The 18,073-nt window shown below is 51.6% G+C and overlaps 6 protein-coding genes across 6 annotated transcripts; 2 read left to right on the top strand and 4 right to left on the bottom strand.

Annotated features, from left to right (window-relative positions):
- Nucleotides 1-46: 46 nt before the first annotated feature.
- Nucleotides 47-1,838, bottom strand: erg5 (C-22 sterol desaturase erg5; the record flags this gene model as incomplete). The annotated part of the gene is made up of 4 exons (XM_022632979.1): nt 47-82; nt 138-1,386; nt 1,466-1,616; nt 1,688-1,838. 4 exons carry the CDS (start codon nt 1,836-1,838, stop codon nt 47-49), a joined length of 1,587 nt encoding a protein of 528 aa, XP_022487228.1.
- Nucleotides 1,839-2,474: 636 nt separating this feature from the next.
- On the bottom strand, nt 2,475-4,390 carry PENARI_c012G04324 (signal recognition particle subunit SRP68; the record flags this gene model as incomplete). The annotated part of the gene is made up of 3 exons (XM_022632885.1): nt 2,475-2,973; nt 3,025-4,146; nt 4,200-4,390. 3 exons carry the CDS (start codon nt 4,388-4,390, stop codon nt 2,475-2,477), a joined length of 1,812 nt encoding a protein of 603 aa, XP_022487163.1.
- Nucleotides 4,391-6,081: 1,691 nt separating this feature from the next.
- PENARI_c012G08823 (putative translation regulator (Cya5)) lies at nt 6,082-8,904 on the top strand (the record flags this gene model as incomplete). Its single annotated transcript, XM_022632999.1, has 1 exon — nt 6,082-8,904. The coding sequence occupies one exon, from the start codon at nt 6,082-6,084 to the stop codon at nt 8,902-8,904; it is 2,823 nt and encodes a 940-aa protein (XP_022487319.1).
- Nucleotides 8,905-11,265: 2,361 nt separating this feature from the next.
- Nucleotides 11,266-12,170, bottom strand: PENARI_c012G00635 (uncharacterized protein; the record flags this gene model as incomplete). The annotated part of the gene is made up of 2 exons (XM_022632792.1): nt 11,266-11,549; nt 11,747-12,170. 2 exons carry the CDS (start codon nt 12,168-12,170, stop codon nt 11,266-11,268), a joined length of 708 nt encoding a protein of 235 aa, XP_022487215.1.
- Nucleotides 12,171-13,020: 850 nt separating this feature from the next.
- PENARI_c012G11072 (MCM DNA helicase complex subunit MCM3) lies at nt 13,021-15,984 on the top strand (the record flags this gene model as incomplete). Its single annotated transcript, XM_022633050.1, has 7 exons — nt 13,021-13,093; nt 13,150-13,168; nt 13,224-13,275; nt 13,328-13,374; nt 13,433-13,538; nt 13,591-13,854; nt 13,906-15,984. The coding sequence occupies 7 exons, from the start codon at nt 13,021-13,023 to the stop codon at nt 15,982-15,984; spliced, it is 2,640 nt and encodes an 879-aa protein (XP_022487290.1).
- Nucleotides 15,985-16,505: 521 nt separating this feature from the next.
- PENARI_c012G08806 (Spo7-like protein) lies at nt 16,506-17,852 on the bottom strand (the record flags this gene model as incomplete). Its single annotated transcript, XM_022632998.1, has 1 exon — nt 16,506-17,852. The coding sequence occupies one exon, from the start codon at nt 17,850-17,852 to the stop codon at nt 16,506-16,508; it is 1,347 nt and encodes a 448-aa protein (XP_022487330.1).
- Nucleotides 17,853-18,073: the final 221 nt, after the last annotated feature.

Raw genomic sequence — 18,073 nt, 5'->3', positions numbered from 1 at the left:
GCTCCAGCTTCGCTTTTTGTCTTGTGCAAGCCAAGAATGGGAGAAGTTAGGCGCGGGGGCGGAATGTGAGCAGGCAGTCATCCTGAGTAAGTCAGTATGGGTTATAAAATAGAAACGGGAGTGGGAGTAGAACATACCTGAGGGAAGATAGTGGCAAACACCTTGATATCCTCCGACTCGGGAGTGGGGGTGTGCTCCCAGTCCATTTCCATACTGGCCTTTCCGATCATGGCCATCAGAGACAGCTGAGCATAGGTCTGACCCAGACAGTAGTGGGGACCTGTGCCGAAGACGAGCCAGTTCTTGGTCTGCTGCTCAGCAGTACCGGTGATCCAGCGGTCGGGGTCAAAAGAGTCGGCGTTGGGGTATGCCTCCTCGTCATGGCATGCGGGCCACACGGAGGGAATTATCATAGAGCCCTTGGACACAGTGACAGTCTCGCTGATCGGGAAGTCCTTCTTGACAAGGTAAGGAACCATGATGACAGGGGGACGGTAGCGCAGAGTCTCCTTGACGACAGCCCGGGTGTAGGGCATGTTGTCGAGCAGGTCCATGGTGGCGGGGATGGTGCGGTCACCGTTGCGGACTTTCAGGTTCTCCTCGCGGACCTTGTCCAGGATCTCGGGACGGTCTGCCATCAACTGGAACAGCCAGGTGGAGGCGGCGCTGGTGGCGTCCTGAGAGGCGAACAGGAAGGTGAAGATAGTCTGGGCAATTTCGAAATCGGTGAAGTCACGGAGGACCTGGGAAGGCTTCTCGGAAGAGTCGACCTGAATACCCTTGGCGATCTTCTCACGATACACAGCGGAATCCAGCTGGGCCTTGACCCAGGCATCCATGATACAAGAGATCTCGCCACCGGCAGCCATGCGAGCCTTGGACTTGGCAGCACACTTGGTGAACTCAGCGAGCACCATATCGGCGGCCTTCTTTCCGTACCATGTCTTGGTGTAGGGAAGGATGATAGGGAAGTTGACCAGCTCAAGAGCAGCAGTGATCAGATAGTAGTCGTCCGCAATCTTCTGCACGGCCTCATCGGTCATGTAGTAACCAACGAAGGTGCGACAAGAAAGAGCACACATAAGCTCGCGGAACTCGGGCATCCAGGGAGTGGGCGTAAAGTTGGTGGCGGCGGACTTCTCAAGGAAGCGCTTGTTGTAGGAGTTGAAAACCTCCTCGGCGCGGGGGAGGTACATAGCCAGAGCCTGACGGGTGAAAAGACCGTTGAGGCCCTTACGGTAGTCAACGTGGGCCTTGCCGTCCAAGAAGACCCAGTTGGTCTTTCCGAGAAGCTTGTGCGCGGCATCCACAACACAGGGCTTGACGTAGGAGGGCGAGTTGAAGATCTTGCGAGACATATCACGGGTTGAGGCAATCACGACGAACCTGTCGAAGCAGTTAGCGGACTTATTTCCAAAGTTGCAGTGCATCGGAATGTTCCGTCCAGATGTCACGGGCTCCTCACTTGTGGAAGACAGAGACACAGCTCAGGTCGCCACTGTCCCACTTGGCCTTGTATTCGGTGAATTTGGGGTTGACGGATTGAAGAAAAGGGCCCATGAAGGGGATCTTGTACATAGGGCCAACAATGGCGCCCTTGAGGTAGTGGTACTTGACTGCAAATAGGGGTCCCGGTCAGTTTCAAAAATGCGATTTCCAAGGCTATACACGTCGCAATTGCACATACACTGGTCATAAAGGACAGCCGCCACGAAGAGCGTCAACAAACCCTTCCAGATAGTGAAGCCATCCAAAACGGTAGCGACGAGACCCGCCGGCGCGAAAAGTTGGGGCGAGACTGTCGCATCGGCCGATGGCGAGACGAAGCTCCCAGTCATGTTGACCATATTGACCATGTTCGGAGAGTCGAGGATTCCGAGCAAGGGGAAGAGTTAAGAGAAGAGAACCCAGAACAAAAGAAAAAGTTGAGGGGAGAAAGAATTGGGGCCCTCAGGGGTGGGAACGCCAATAACGCCAATTACACGGAGGGTCGGGACGGTACCAATGCACGCCTTGGTTAGTGCATACTCGTTAACTTATATTATACACGTAGATTATTGATTTATTTGGTTATTTGATTTATGAAGGGTTTATATTGTAATGATTCCGTGGTTTCTCATACTATTTCATACTACGGAGTATTCCGTATGCAGAATCAATCTCTGATTCCATAGTTCCAATCTCCGGAAATACGGCAATAATGGCATGATGTAACCATTGACGAGCATAGCTTTAATTACCAGATCAATTAGACCATTCATTCTCATTAGATCCATTACTCTCCCCTGTATACTCGAATCATCATATCACAATTACTCAGGCGTGATCCCGGCTAGAGAATTCCCGAGTTCCGGGCTGAGCGCTGATTGGCTGCAAAGTAAGGAGGGTATGGAGCGGCACGTGTGCCTGAGACTACAATGTACATCTAGTAACGCTCATCCTTGCATCTCTGGGCTTTATTGCATATCTTGGCTCTATGAACGGCCAAAGCCAAACCATCCACGACGACCCTTGTTTTCCTCTTCGGGAGCTGCAGCTGTGGGTGCGGCGTGGGGAACCTCCTGTTGCTGTCCCTCACGCGGGTAGTCAATGTAGTTCCATGCCACATCGAGGAACAACGGCTTCACAGGAATAGGTTGCATCTGAGGCGGATAAGGCACCAGGTTGTTGAGATCCACACCGGAGGCAGAGAACTGTTGGAGTCGTTCCACCACAGGACGCTGGCTGGACTGTGATGCCTCTTCAGCAAGGAGCTGCTCCAGAGTGACCAGGCCCCGATACTGAGCGACCAACTCCCGCAAGGTCGATTCCAGGGTACCGGACTGCGCCCGAGAGACGTCGAGTTTCGGGGGACCCTCGAGATCAGTGGACTGGGGGATGGCGGAGCCGGCGAGATTTAAGGCTTGAGAGAAAAGTGCAAGAGCTTCCTTGGATTTGCCAAGAACACCGTGAGATCTTCCCAGAGCAAGACATCTAGATATTTGTTAGTCATGAGGATCAATGAACGATGTAGCGGGATCTTACCTGAGAGCACGGAAGTAGTGTCGCTTTGTCTCTAGGTCCTTGACAAAGGCTGAATCGGCCGCAACACCAGGAAGCTCGAGGATGAAGTCCAAACTTTGAAGTGTGGAGTCGTACAGAACAACACGTTCACGCAGCTTATTCAGCTTCTTCCCATTTCCCGCAGTATGCTTCGTGTCCTTTCCAGCTGTAGGTTCTTCGAATGACAAACCGTCCTGTTTACCACACAGGACCCGGTTACGTCCCACTCGCCATCCGACCAGAGTGTAGTTAACTGCAGTTCGGGTGATCTGCAGGGCCTGCATCCTCTTGTCGCTGGGATCAACACCCTCATTGGCCAGGTCATCAATGGCAGTTTTTGTAGCATCAACGGCATCCTGGCTTGCAATGATAACGTTGTCGTATGCAGCAGCCTTCTCCTTGTCAGTAGCAGACTTTCCTGCGTCTGCCAACCAACTAGTAAGGCGAGCCTCTGCCGCTGAAGCAGCGGCTAGCGACTGGGAAATTGAAGCATCCTCGAGAGGGACAGTTCGTGACCTCCACGTCACAGATTGGGGCAGTTCCTGCACCTCTCCCTCTGCAGTGCGTCGGGTTCCAGCAGCTTCTTCGGCAAGGCAAGAGGGAGCAATCTTCTCAACCTCAGCGCGGATCTCCGAATCCGATGGGAAGAATTCAATGGACAGCGATGATGTGGGTTTAGAACGAGGGAGCTTCATCTGATAAGCGGCGTATCGCATACTTGGGTCAACAGTTCCCGAGAGGAGGTCCCGGAAAGCGTCCTTCTTGACCCTCTGGCCCAGAGCCGTGTAGATCACTCTGGCAATAGAAAAGTCACGAAGACACTGCTCCCACTTGCGCTTTTCAAGCCAAAGAGATCCAGAGATCATTGCCAGATAGGCGCGAGTCTCCAGCACGTCGATATCACTCGCCCCGGAACCCGATTGTTCGTGGAGCAGCGTGACTAGGTGCTGCGCATATCCAGTCGCCTTGCTCAATCGGGAAATAATGTGACGTCTAGCGGCGCCCGAAATACCCTTGGCCGAGGGATCTGCGGAGTGTGTCGACTTCATGTGCATGGCTTGCGCCCAAGCTCGTTCGGAACCGAGAAGCAAAAGGTGTACATATCTGCCAGACACATGGGGTTAGATGGATATCGGGAATGATGCGGGGAGCCATACGAGACATTGCTTCCGACATTCTCAGCAGTCACAGCTGGCTTGGCAGTATATTTGCGACCCTTAGGAGTGGACTGTCCAAGCTTCTTGCGGAGTTTGTGCAGTTTTCTGGTAGTGTGCGCCCGGTAGGCATTGTAGTCTCCCACGAGGAGAACCTCCTCCCTTTCCTTGAAGATGAAATCAGTCACCTCCATAATGTCTGTGTGCGATTTGTGACAGTGGGAGGGGACACGGTTGTGGTGGGAGTCTAAGGCGGTGGTGCTTTTCGGGCAAATGAATGGTCCGATCAACCTCCGGCAGTTTCCAACCTCCGAATCTTTTGCGTGTTTTCTCCAAGCTCCAGGTCTTCGCTGCTCGCGTTGCGATTTGGTATCGGACGTACATTTATTGAAGTTGGATTTCGCAATTGCAGCTTTTGCGTGATCACTTGAGCATACCGCCGGCAATTTGACTAATTGGTTTTTCTCACCCTGGTATGGCACCACCAAACAATCCGCTAACGCAGCTCCGGGAAAGCTTTCTGACACAACCAAGACAGGCCATCTGAACACGATACGATGCAGAACGAGAACCAGTTACACCATCCTTTGGTTTGACATTACAACGATCGGGGGTAATGCTCGAACGGGCAACAAGCTGCCTCGAGAGCGCGGGACGGCGTTTCCTTCGGGACCCCAACGGCGTGATACGAAGCAGAAGATCTCTGTCTAGTGGATTATGGACGCAAAATACCACAAGAGCGGATATCCCTCATTGGTTTCTCGCTCTGTTGCAGGCGACAGGTCAACGTCCGTCCCCCGTTCCCAGCACCGACCATGGCAAAAGGACTACCGAAGGAGGAGGACTTTTTCTCGACTTCCTTTGCCCCCGACAAACGCAAAGCCTTGTGGGCTCTCGATTATCGCGTCCTCCAAAGAGGCTTGCATTGCGGAGAAGGAGGCCCAACACGGCATTCTTGAGATCTTATACATCAACCTCATGCACTGGTCAAGCTATTCCAGCGGAACAAACTGTCCTGGACGAAACCGAGAAGCGGACAGAAGAGTCGCTGGAACCGCAAGAATCAAAAGTGCCACAAGAGCCACATAGGCCACATCTTATACAAAGAGTACCAAGGCGAACAGGCTCCGAAAAACCGATGAGCTCACAACTCGCTTTTCTCTTACGACAGAAACTTCCTGGCCAATATGACAAGGTCTGGAAGCTATACCTTGCAGCTGGTAGCCCGTCAAAGTACAATTCTGCAGTTCTTTCCTATTTGAGCGAGTCTTCCAACCACAACCATCAGGAGCGGGCATGGACCGTTTTTCAAAACATTCCTAGCTGGAAACGCACCAGTGACGATTACCTCAATATTCTTTCCTCGCAGCACCTTACAAACCCACCTCGAAATTCTCATGTGGTGTCAATCTGCCAGCAAGCTCTTTCCACAGCATCGGCCGGTTTCTGTATCCAGCGGAGCCTGGTATATGCCACGAAAAACAGAAACTGGTCTCTAATTTCAAAAATCTGGAGATTGATATACGAAATCCCAGACTGCTCCCGAATGCAATTGAGAACCTACCTGGATGCCTTCAGAAACAAAGATTTTCCCGCATTTTCCCTGGCTAGAACTCTAGTCAGCTTGGCAGAGTACCTAGAGCTTGAAAAAGGGGATCCTCAACTCCTTGAATTTGCTCTCCATTTGTTTCACCGATTCATCAGGGATCAAGAACTTCCAAGGCTCACACCGACATCCACCTTGCTCCAGTTATTCCGAAAATACCGCTCCCTGGGATTTGTTAGGGTGCATGACCACTTGAAGATGATTGATCATTTCCAAAGCTCAAATACACGGCCTGACTTTGTACAATCCATCATATTTTATCGCCAGTTTCGTTTGGACATGCCAGATGAGCCGCTTGGGAAGCTTTTAACTCGCTTATTTGATCGTGCTGTGGCTTTTGAGATGGCAGACAGCGTCGCATACTTTTTGGACGAATTGGCTCATTTCCAGGGGAAACCGTCCATTGCAGCATACAGGGAGGCCCTCCAAACCTTCTCCAAGGCCGGGGATGTGTCAAAGGTACATCGCACCTTCGACAGGTTTCTAACAGACCACGGAAACCCAAAGAGCCGCAGACTGTTGAGCCCGCTCCTTTCTGTTCACGCGGGGCTAGGCGATGTGCCCGAGACACAACGGCAATTTGACCGCATCTCTGCAGAGTTTGGCCTCCATCCGAATACGGTCTGCTGGAATATTTTGATCCAGGCCTATGCGGCTGCGGGGGATTTATCGGGTGCGGCCTCCACTTTCGCTAAGATGATGAAGCAAGGTGAAAAGCCGAGTTCCCACACTTTCGGTACTATCATGGCACTTTTTGCCAAGCGCGGCGATATACAAAATGTTCGCCGGTTGATCAGAGAAGCGAAGAAGATGAGAGTGGAAATTACACGGCCAATGATTGACACTATTGTCCGAGTGTATCTCAAGCATGGTAAAGCCGGCCACGCAGAAAACCTTATCTTGGCCAACTGGGAAAAGGCGACCGGAGGATCTCCTGTGCAGTTGTGGAACACGCTTCTGTGGCACCACGCATTCAACGTCAGCAAACTCTCTTTTAGCCGAGTCCTTGGCGATATCGGCAAGCTTGGGTTGGTTCCAGACGCTGGGACGTACGGAGCCATCATTTACTCCCATGCCATTGCTCGGCAGCCAGATACAGCACGCTCTTTGCTCAGGAAAATGGCCCAAGCTGGTATAGAACCCACGGAGCAGCATTATTCCATTGTGATGTTCGCGTATATGAAAAAGCGCAACCGTGACATGGTGCACGCCATCCTCCGCGAGATGCAAACCCGCTTTGGTCGAGTCGGACTGAGTGCCAGCCTTGTGAACCTCCAAATGCAGCTTCAGAGAGATTTGGAGAACGCGAAACGGTCCAATACGCCTGCTGAAAGCTTGTCTTTCCCGCATGCAGAAAAGGCACTGATGGCATCAATCGCTCAGTTCAATGACGACCCTTCGCAAGCCAAGGCACTGTCATTCGATTCGAGTGGCTCTGCCAAGGAACATTTCCCGGCCATGCATTACCAACATCTGATCAGAGCATATGGCGATGAAGGTGCCATCGACAAGGCGCGTCAAGCGCTTGATCAGTATCTTCGAAGCAGGCAGTCTACGAGCTCGTCAGATCAACCGATGGCAAAATTGCCATTTGGCTTTGTTAAATCTATGATGTCGGCTCATCTGAAAGCTCATGAATTTATGAAAGTCGAAGAGTACTGGAACCTTCTGTGGCCTGACATTATCACCATTGCTGCCCGCTTTGATCTTGATCAAATTTTGCCTGCGAAGTCGAAAAGAACTGCGAAGCCGAAAAGAGCTGCGAAGTCGACAACAGGCACGGGGACAGAGTCTCTAGGCCCAACCAAACCTAAGATCCTGCCTAGTCAGAAGTTTATTTTGAATGTACCACTCGAGACGTACATGCGATCTCTGGGCTTACAAAATAAGTACGAGAGACTCCATCAAGTTGTCAATGAGGTGCAGGAAGCTGGCTTTGCGTTGACCGCCCACAACTGGTCGAGCTACATTGAGCTACTCACGTTATCTGATGAGCCTTCTGATCAGATAAAGGCGTTCAAGCTATTTGAAAAGAAGTTCCAGCCTAATTTCCCTGGTTGGTTCTACATGCAACGTGGGTTTGGTTGGCGGCCGTCCCGTGCACCGGTGACAATTCTCCATCTCGAGGGGCGTGTAGGCGGCAGCACACCCCGCCGAGTGATGGGCAAAATCGCGCGCAGACATTGGTTGCGAATCCAACCTAATTATATGCATCCTTCCTACCGCACCATGGTGTACCTGGCCAGAAGGTTGCAATTAATCCGAAAAGACAGTATCGAGTATGGCAGTGTATCATTGTCAGAACTCTTCGACACCACGCCAAAGACTATCCGGATTCTTGCTGACATGCCTCAGTTGCCTGACAAGTACCAGGGGCAATTGCTCCGTGGCGGCGAGAAGGAGCCAGAACCTCTTCCAAAACCGATTCGCTTAGCCTCTACGAATTCCGGCTTGCTTGGACCGATGGGCAAACTGAAGCCACGCAGCAGAGAATTGGCCAAGGAAGAGCCCGTCGGTCTTGACAACTTCAAGCCTTCCGATACCACCGACGAGCCAAGCCTAACGGGTCTAATTCCAGATGACTCTGCGCGCGCAGAAATAAACGCGCTGACCCAGGTCCTTCCTCGCGCGGACCGGATCGCGATGGAAATGCAGCTCCACGAAGACTTGGAGGTGACGGGCCTTTGGCCCACACGAGCCGACCCCAATATCAGGATCCGGGCGAAACTCAAGGCACGCTACAAAGCCACGAATCCGAAGATTGCGAAACCCTTCCGGCTCCCAAAGGGATACTCCAAGTCGCCACCCCGCACGCAAGACACCCTCGAGCGGCGAGTGTACAACAAACGCTTTGCCATGTATAAGCGCAGGCAGCCGGCGAGTGAACCTTTGTGGAAGCTCTACAACCCTAGGACTGGATGGCATGAACCACACGAATCCCAGATGCAGAGACGAGACCGGAATGGCCGGATTCGGCGACGTCTTCTGCGTACGAGAAAAAAGTTCCTACCACCATCGAGCCCCGAAATGCGGCCCGGATATTCATCTCAACATCGGCCGTGGCGCCCAGCACTGCGTGATGATCAGTCGCTTGTACAGTAATTGTGGTCTTAATTGTGGTTTTAGCATGTTGCGTATACCTTTGCATATATTTCCTTGTACAATAGTCGAGTTTTAGAATTACATCTTCATTCCTACACAAGATTAGGGTTTAGGAACATTCATCCAAATTTGAAGATTCCGTAAATAATTGTCCGATCGCTTCTCGTTGTCCGCTCTGCCTTCTTTCAAGGATACTTTTTATTCCCACTCTGCCCTTCCTGATTTTATGGAGTAGCCCTAGTTATCTACCACTTCAAACCAACGGTGGGTGGCAATCGTTAGCGGTCTACTCGAAAATAGCGGGCTCTTTTATAGGGTGATATGCCCTAAGGCGCACCCTAGGAACTGACGGACTCGCTGAGTAAGTTGACTCAAAATATGACCGATGTCCCAACCCTGGATATAGATAAATAGGTGCGCCGGTCGGTTGAAGAGCGCCGGAGGGAGACACAACAAAAAGGGATGGTTCCGCGGCCTATGAACCCCTTTATGCTATATCGGTTGGCGTATACTCGGCCCGAAGCAACCCTTAAGTTATCTCCTCTATTGTAGGAAAGAGCTGGTGGAAGGAAACATAGGGTTTCCGCGGACGAATACGCGAGAATATCCAAGATTGAACGCAATGGCCATGTCCAGGCGCATCCGGACTACAAATTTAAAAGAAAATTGCGAAAAAGTCCGTCTGTTGCCGAGCCCGTGGCACTTTTTAAGAGTCGTGAACTTTCCCGAAATAGCAATTGTGGCTAGTCTCCTGTCTAGGATTTTGGAGCGAGTATCTAAAGCCCTATCGATTATCCCTGCTTAGGGTCTCATCCCGAAGGCATTCTGGAAAACCTCGTCGCTCCTATAGGAGGTGTTTTCTAGGGAGGCTATTCCAGTGCTTGGTTGGGCTTCCTGATGAAGCGCACCACGGCTTGCTGTGTCCTAAGCCGGTTAACCCCATGAGTAGCATCTTTATAGATGGGAGCTACGTGAACCCTTAGTGGCAAGAAAGCCTATGGCCCGTTTAGTATAAGGAGTTGCGATTTAGTAGTCGTCTGCGGCCAAAATATTGCACGGCTTTGGCTTCTGTCGAAGCGATATGGCAAAAAAAAGGCCGACGATCTAATTTTGTGAGCTGGTGTGTGTGCTATTGACGTATTTACTAGCGCCCAAGCCAATGTATAGCATGATATAAATTCAGTAAATGTCGAGTAATTCATGTGAAACTATATTTGCGTGTTGCATTCCCCGAAAAACCGAATAAACAGCACAATTGTATGTATTGCTCAAGCGTTGTTACATAGTACGTAGCCTTTTTCTGCAACCTTTGCATATCTAAATGTCAGGTAAATAGATAACACAGGGGCGTATCTCTCTCAATGTCTTTTCGCGGGCTCCTAGCTATCTCCAGGGATTGCTTTGCAAAGCCCAAAAGTTGGTGTGCCATAAAATTTGTACAACGCTCAGTGACTATAGAAGTCGGGTCTCGTTACGCTGCCTGCGAGATCAATTAAGGCTGTTTTGTTTTGGCTAATATGGTTAATCTTCAACATTTAGTATAGACCCCTTGGTGGCGAATATATATGCAGGCCATAGAATATACGGTGCGGCTCCACGCGGTCCAAGCGAGAGGATCCATTCCACCAGCGGATCCTCCTCCAACAGAGTTAATTTATAACTCCTAGCGCGTGTATCAACTCGTGAGGATATCCCAGTAGCGCGGTCTTTTAGCGTAGAGAACGGTATATCGTATAGCTTCGCTGCGGCGCGCAGAGAGTTGATTCGGCCAATTTTGATATCGGTAAGAGCTAATAGGATCCTACCCTCTTGCTTGGCTAATTTTTGACTGAATTCAGAGCATTTTGGTGGCATGGTTGCTGGTTGAATCGGTAAGTGTAAGGAGAGAGACGCGACTTTGGGTGACCGGGCCGACAGGCGACTGGCGAGACCGTGAATTACGTTATTGTTCAAGTCGTATTCAGATGAAGTGGGCCGATGAGCAGAACAGAATAGACGACGAAAGAAGTCCTTATTTCTGGTATCTTTATGCTAATCTTGACTCCCCAAGCGTATCTCTCGATTCTGTTGCTCGATTTCTTGCATGAGTTGCACAATCTTTCGGGCGTCCGCTCGTGTACTTTCCATCAGCTCATCTTGCTCACTTATCCATCGCAACCGCGTTTTCCAAAATTCCCATCTTTCCAATGAGAACAATGAGTCTCCGTGCCATAGATTGGAATCCCTCTTTTTTAATTTTTCGAGGAGAGAAAGGTCTCTTTTTCCCACAAACCCGAAGATAATGTGCCCGGCAATCTCAAAAAATGGAACCATAGCGTGCACATCAGCCTAAAATACGCAAGTCAATCATCGCAAATGCCATCATGGCCTTTCATTCTCACTCACATTCAGCATTTGCATATAATCAGTAGGGCGACCAGTGTCCCGATAGCGGTGGCCTTGCCACTGCGGCGGAGGTTGTTGGGCATGGGTCCATGGATCCTGCTCAAGGGCGAATACGATCAGTCGCAATGCCACGGTTAACTCCCTGAGATCGGGAGATTCGGGAGGATAAGCGGCAAGAAAGTGCGCATAAAAAGCGTTGGCGTTGTGGAAGTCAGTCCACCCGTAATAGGGATATGGGCCGTATCTCATCTCCCAACAGCCTTGGATGAAAAGGATTAGTATAGGGCCAACACTTCGTGACATAAGATCAGCTGCCTAGGAGGAACTCTATGTAGGGCAGGAGGATGTGTAGGTGGATATCTCCGAAATTTCAAGCCGTTATGCCACGGGAGCAAAGAAACCGACTACATAGCGTTGGTCTGTTAGGGGCGGGAGAAGGAAAAAAAGGGCCAATCACGGGAATATGTCTCCGACCAAATGTAATCGAATGCCTCCAAGGACCTCCAGGTTTCTAGTTGGTCCTCGAAACAGCCGGTGCGAATCTGCTCCTCGGTTCGTTCCAGCTGAGGCAGCGTGCGGATCGCCTCAATTAACTTGAGAATAGCAGGCTGGTAGCGCGGCATGTCGATAGCAGCATCCCATAATAACCAGGAGACGCGTTCGCCTTTGTCCACGACGTTGTTCTGGCGCTTCTCAACCACGCGGCCCTCTTCGACGAGCGACATTAGTTGGCGAGCAGTATCCTCTGCTGCAATGGCATTGGCTGTGCCGAAGGACTCGGCAAATTCTCGCAGGATTTGAACTTCGTCCAGAGTCGGAGGGTCTTCCTCGTCCGGGTCCGGATGGGAGAAGCGTTCCCACTCAGTGTAGTCATCTCTCATGGATGGCAACGTTGGACGCCAGTTTTTGAACAGGTGTTGCAGATGAAGGAGTCAGGGACTGTATCATTCGGCTTTTTTATGGTTCACGCTAGTAACCAAGTCTGGAAGTGGATCCAAGTTCACCGTACAAGTCCAACTTTTAACCGGACACACGGTTAATCCGGACACCTGCCAAGCTGGCCCCCATCACAAATCGACAGCGGAGCGTCATGATGCGCGCTACAGAATTTACGGAAAGATCTCAAGTGAAGAAGATAATTGTTGTTCATTGTTTGTGATGAAACAGATAACCATACCATCAACTAAATGGAAAAAGGACCTTTCAGACCTCCTCGACACCCACCAGGACCGACCGACCGAAGTCAGACATCGAGACCAGGTCAAGATCATCACCACTCCCTGGACCAAAACACAGACACTGCGAACAGCACGCGTAACAGTCGAGGCGGAAGTAAAAAGGTTTCACTTTAGGGCATCGAGGACATAGCAGTCATCAGCAAGGGTGGAGATTCTGTGGCTCTTATAAAGAGCTTAGAAAGAGGACGTCTACTCTAAAGTGATTCTTTGAACTGTTGAAAAGGTCAGTAAAGATCCTCAAGAGTGAAGCCGAAGCCAGTTTGGGGGAGGGGAGACGCACGTAGAGTCGCTTGAAGAAAAGAAAAAAGGATCGGGGGATGACCGGCTTATATATCTCAGGAAAAAAAAAAGCGCTGACATAATCACAGACACGCGGAACGCGTGGGACGCGCTCTTTCACCAGGGACGTGTCGCTTTCAATTTAGCCCGATCGGTACACCCTTACCCCCTCGACTCATCCTTCCCTACCCACCCGCTTTATATTGACTACATCATGGACGGGTTACAACTACGTGATGAGGCCGCGCAGGATCGCGTGCGTGCTGCCGTTGAGTTTCTTGACCCGAGTATGTTTTGTCGCTGGATTGGTGGTCCATGGTGCTAACATCTTTTTTTTTTTCAGGCGATGCACGGGCACGCAGGTTCGTCGATTTCGATATTGATGTTGGGATTCGGTTCTAACGGAAAGTGGTACAGCTATCGAGCGGATATTGTGGTGATGCTAAATAGAGGCATGCGCCGCTTGACTGTGCGTTGGTCCTTGGAAGTCCCTGTCGGGGGCAATGCTGATTTTTGAACAGGTCAGCATCGATGAAGTCAGAGCACACAACCGTGAGCTCGCCGATGGGTATGTTTCTTTTCGGTCTTGGCAGTCAATTGGATATTGATTCATGGGTTTGATTTAGGCTCCTCTCTTCGCCGTTCGACTACTCGCAAGCCTTTGACAGAGCCTTGAAGGAGGTCGTCAAGACTCTTCCTGCCCGACCTGCCAAGGAGACCTCCGATGAAGCAGTGTGTATCTTTGGTCATATCTCCTCATATTCAGTGTCTAATTCCTCGATAGGCTTATTACTGCGCCTATGTTGGTGCATTCGGAGAATTCTCTTGTAATCCCCGCACATTGGGATCTCAACAATTGAACCACATGGTCTCGCTCGAGGGTATTGTTACAAAATGCTCTCTGGTCCGCCCCAAGATCATTCAGAGTGTCCACTACGTTGAGGCAAAGGACCGCTTTGTTGCGAGAAAATATCGGGATCAGACTATGAGTGCCAGCGGTGTAACCAGTTTGAACGTCTATCCCCAGGAAGATGATGATAAGAACCCAGTATGTCTTGTGAGATTATTGAGTGCTTACCAGGGACTAATATATGGCTAGCTTATCACTGAGTACGGTTACTCGACATATTTGGACCACCAATCGATCTCCATCCAAGAAATGCCCGAACGTGCCCCTGCCGGACAATTGCCCCGAAGTGTCGATGTTATCCTCGACGACGACCTGGTCGACACGGCCAAGCCCGGAGACAGAATCCAGCTGGTTGGTATCTACCGCACCCTGGGTAACCGGAATGCAGGCAATGGATCCTCGACTTTCCGCACCATTGTCATGGCAAACAACATCATTCAGCTGTCTTCCAAGAGTGGCGGTGGTATTGCACAGGCTACCATTACGGATACGGATGTGCGAAACATCAACAAGATTGCCAAGAAGAAGAACGTCTTTGAGCTGCTGTCCAAGTCACTGGCTCCCTCTATCCACGGACATGAGTACATTAAGAAGGCTATCCTCCTGATGCTGCTTGGCGGTATGGAGAAGAACTTGGATAATGGTACCCATCTTCGTGGTGATATTAATATCCTGATGGTTGGTGATCCCTCGACTGCGAAGTCTCAGCTCCTTCGTTTTGTTCTGAACACTGCACCTCTTGCAATTGCTACAACTGGTCGTGGCTCCTCAGGTGTCGGTTTGACTGCCGCCGTCACTTCTGACAAGGAAACTGGTGAGCGTCGTCTGGAGGCTGGTGCCATGGTTCTTGGTGATCGTGGTGTGGTTTGTATCGATGAGTTTGATAAGATGAGTGATGTCGACCGTGTCGCTATTCACGAAGTTATGGAACAGCAGACTGTCACAATCGCAAAGGCTGGTATTCACACAAGTCTCAACGCGCGCTGCAGTGTCCTGGCAGCTGCCAACCCAGTCTATGGCCAATACGACCCTCACAAGGACCCCCACAAGAACATTGCTCTCCCCGATTCCTTGCTCTCTCGTTTCGATCTGCTGTTCGTTGTGACGGATGATATTGAGGACACCCACGACCGAACAATCTCGGAGCACGTTCTGCGTATGCACCGCTACCGCCAACCTGGCACGGAAGAGGGCGCTCCTGTTCGGGAACAACTCAACCAGACCCTGGGTGTTGGCATTGAAGATCGTCAAGATACCAATGCTCCTACGGAGGTGTTTGAGAAGTTCAACGTCATGCTACACGGAGGCATGGTCAACCCTAACACCAGCCACAACCGCACAAAGAATGTTGAAATCATCAGCATCCCCTTCATCAAGAAGTATATCCAGTACGCCAAGTCCCGTGTCAAGCCCGTCTTGACTAAGGGCGCCGCCGACCACGTCATCGCCACATACTCTGCTCTGCGAAACGACGAACTCACCGGCAACAAACGCCGCACCTCACCCATCACCCCCCGTACCCTGGAGACACTCATCCGTCTCTCCACCGCACACGCCAAGGCCCGTCTATCTAGCCGAGTCGACGAAAAGGACGCCAAGCATGCCGAATCCATCCTCCGCTTCGCCATGTTCAAGGAAGTCGTCGAAGACGAGCGCCGCAAGAGACGCAAGGTGACCTCCTTCGAGGACTCCTCAGACGAGGACAGCGACCCAGAACTTAACGACGACTCCGACGACGAGACAACAGCCCGCGGCACATCAACCGCAACACCAGGCCGACGAACCGGCACGGCACGCACACGTGGCACAGCCATCCAATCCAGCGTCCCAATCCCAGACGAAGAAGAAGACGACAGCCTGTACGCCGCCAGCCCGCGTGCTCAGCGCCTGCGGTCCAGCCAGACCCAGACAGGCCGCACACAGACCCAGTCCGACTCACAGATGTCCGTGGCCTCATCGCAGCCCGCCTCGCAACTCATTGAGTCCCAGACAGACTCTCAGACCACATCATCCGACGTCCCCATCACGCCTGCGCGTATGAGTCTCTTCCGTTCGACCCTTGGCCCGCTAATGGGCTCTAAGGTCTTCGCCGATGGCGATGAGATGAACGTCAATGAGTTGATTGGCGCTGTTAACACTGCCATTAAGGATTCCCATGGTGCTAGCAGTGTCTTCTCGCACCCTGAGGCTATCCAGGCATTGCGGGTTATGAACGAACAGAACTTGCTTATGTTCCTCGAGGACGATGACAATGTCTACCGTGTCTAATATGTCTTGGATCTGCAATAGCTAGACTCCTTTCCTCGAAAAGGAGAACGCTGGATGTGTTGCGTCTGGTTTTATGAGCTGTTTATCGTCATTGCATTGGGATTGATATCACATGTCGTTAGTTTGTGTTTGGCGTATGGAGTGGGATTGGGGATATCAGTGGACTGACTCAATATGAGAAATATGAATGAATACCGATGCTTGACTATAACTTCCTAAGTAGACTGAGACTAATCTTGATCCTTGTGCATACTACGATATTACTTACCTTGTAGACATGCATCGAAAACACCGTAAACATGCACGGGAATACTATCTACGCAAAAGAGAGCAGAAAAAACAAACCATGATTGAAACATCCAATGTATCTATAGAACAAGCAACGCGTGGTCAGCCATACAAACCAGCGAAGACATCATCCAACACTCCCAATCCAAAATACAGAGAGAACAAGGGTATAGAAATAAACAGCATGAGCAACATTCCGTGCTAATTTGCAGTGCGTGTAGTGCGCGTGTGTATTACAATTCCGGCACAGCAGCCGGTATAGACTCCTCCTTATCCTTCTCACCCATCGCCAACACAGAATCATCCGACGAAAATGACGGCGTCCTCACTCCCTCCCGGATCTGCGCCTGCGTCAGAGGCGACAGACCCCGGCGGAGCATGGAGCCTTTTCGTTTCCGCTGTTGCGGCGTAGATTCTCCGGATGTTGTACTGCCTCGGCGGGGTCTGCTGGATGTTGAAGAGCGTGAGGGTGGCCGGTCCTGATCCAAGCCGATGTCGACAGGTGTCGTACTGCGGGACGAGGTACGGGAATGGGATTCGGAGCGGGTACTGCGGCGGGAGGATGGACCGCGCTGCTCCTGGCTTAGTTTTGAGACTGACGGGTGGTGGCCGTGGCTGAGACGGTGTCTAAATTCTGGCTCGATGGGTCGGTGGAGGGTTGCTGCGACGAGGCGGCGGCGCTGGGATGCGCGCCAGCCTAGTCCCCAGCGGCTGAGCCAGCCGCCCTCTGTCCGGGCGAGGTGGATTTCACGCTCGCGCAGCTTGATGCGTAGTTGGGCACGGCGCTCGTTTTCCTTTTCCCAGAAGTCGGTTCGGTAGTCGTCCCAGTTCTCGCGGAACTCGGGGGAGAATGACTTGGGCAGTAGGAGCAGCCGAATATAGTCACCTCCTGGGCTGAGGTCTTCTTCTACAAGACCGGACTCGCTGTCACCGCCGTTGTAGTATTGCTGGTAGTGTTGACGGGCACTGCGCTTGTCGGAGGGACTCCGCTCGACGAACTGGTAGTTGCCGGTGGGGGAGGGGAAGAATGGGATGGAGAAGGGGAACAGGAAGGAGAGGTAGGAAAGCAGCTCCTGCCAGAATGGCCCGCGGATGATGATGACCTTGGTGTTCATGGTTCGTAGGCCGCGATTGGTGACTGCTAGCCAGCGCCTTGGCCATCGGATACCGCGCTCCCATTGCCCTGTTCCCCAGACCAGCAAGGCCGTCACTACGCCGCCGAGCAGGGCGACTTTCTCTCCCATCTCCACAACCCAGTAGACCGAGCCGCCAACGCCGCGGCCATCTTCTCGTGGACGGAGGAAAAGCGCATAGGCAAAGTAGGCGATCCACGCGGCAAGGAGGAGAACGAAGAAGGTGTTTTGCCTCCGGCGCTCGCGCAGAGCCAGGTATTGGGCTCGCAGCGAGGTTTCGAGAATCAGCAGGTTCAGGTAGATCTGCGGGGGAGCCGACGGGAGGTGATCGAGGGGATCGGAGGGTCGTGAGGCATCTGATGCTTGGGAATGCAATGGCTCTGGTGTAGGAGCTCGGGCTTCTGATGTTGGAGCGCCCTTGACCAGGTGGTCCAATGGCGAGACCATGGTGGATGATCGGGTGTGAGTGAAGTCAGAAGAAGGCCGTTGTGGAAGGCGGTCCACGGGTGATCAGCCTCTCCGCTCACAACATTCAACTTCTGACTTCATACTATAAACTTGTATTCGGCTGCCTATATTCTCTGCCTTTTCTCACTTCTTTTTTTCAAGTTGAAGATTAGGGAATCTTGTCGCCTTACGGAGATAACGCCCGCCCGCAAACTCCGGCT

Source organism: Penicillium arizonense, assembly GCF_001773325.1.
Source record: "Penicillium arizonense strain CBS 141311 chromosome Unknown PENARI_contig012, whole genome shotgun sequence".
Classification (NCBI taxonomy): domain Eukaryota; kingdom Fungi; phylum Ascomycota; class Eurotiomycetes; order Eurotiales; family Aspergillaceae; genus Penicillium; species Penicillium arizonense.
Note: the sequence above shows the minus strand (reverse complement) of the source record. Positions and strands in the feature narration are given on the sequence as shown.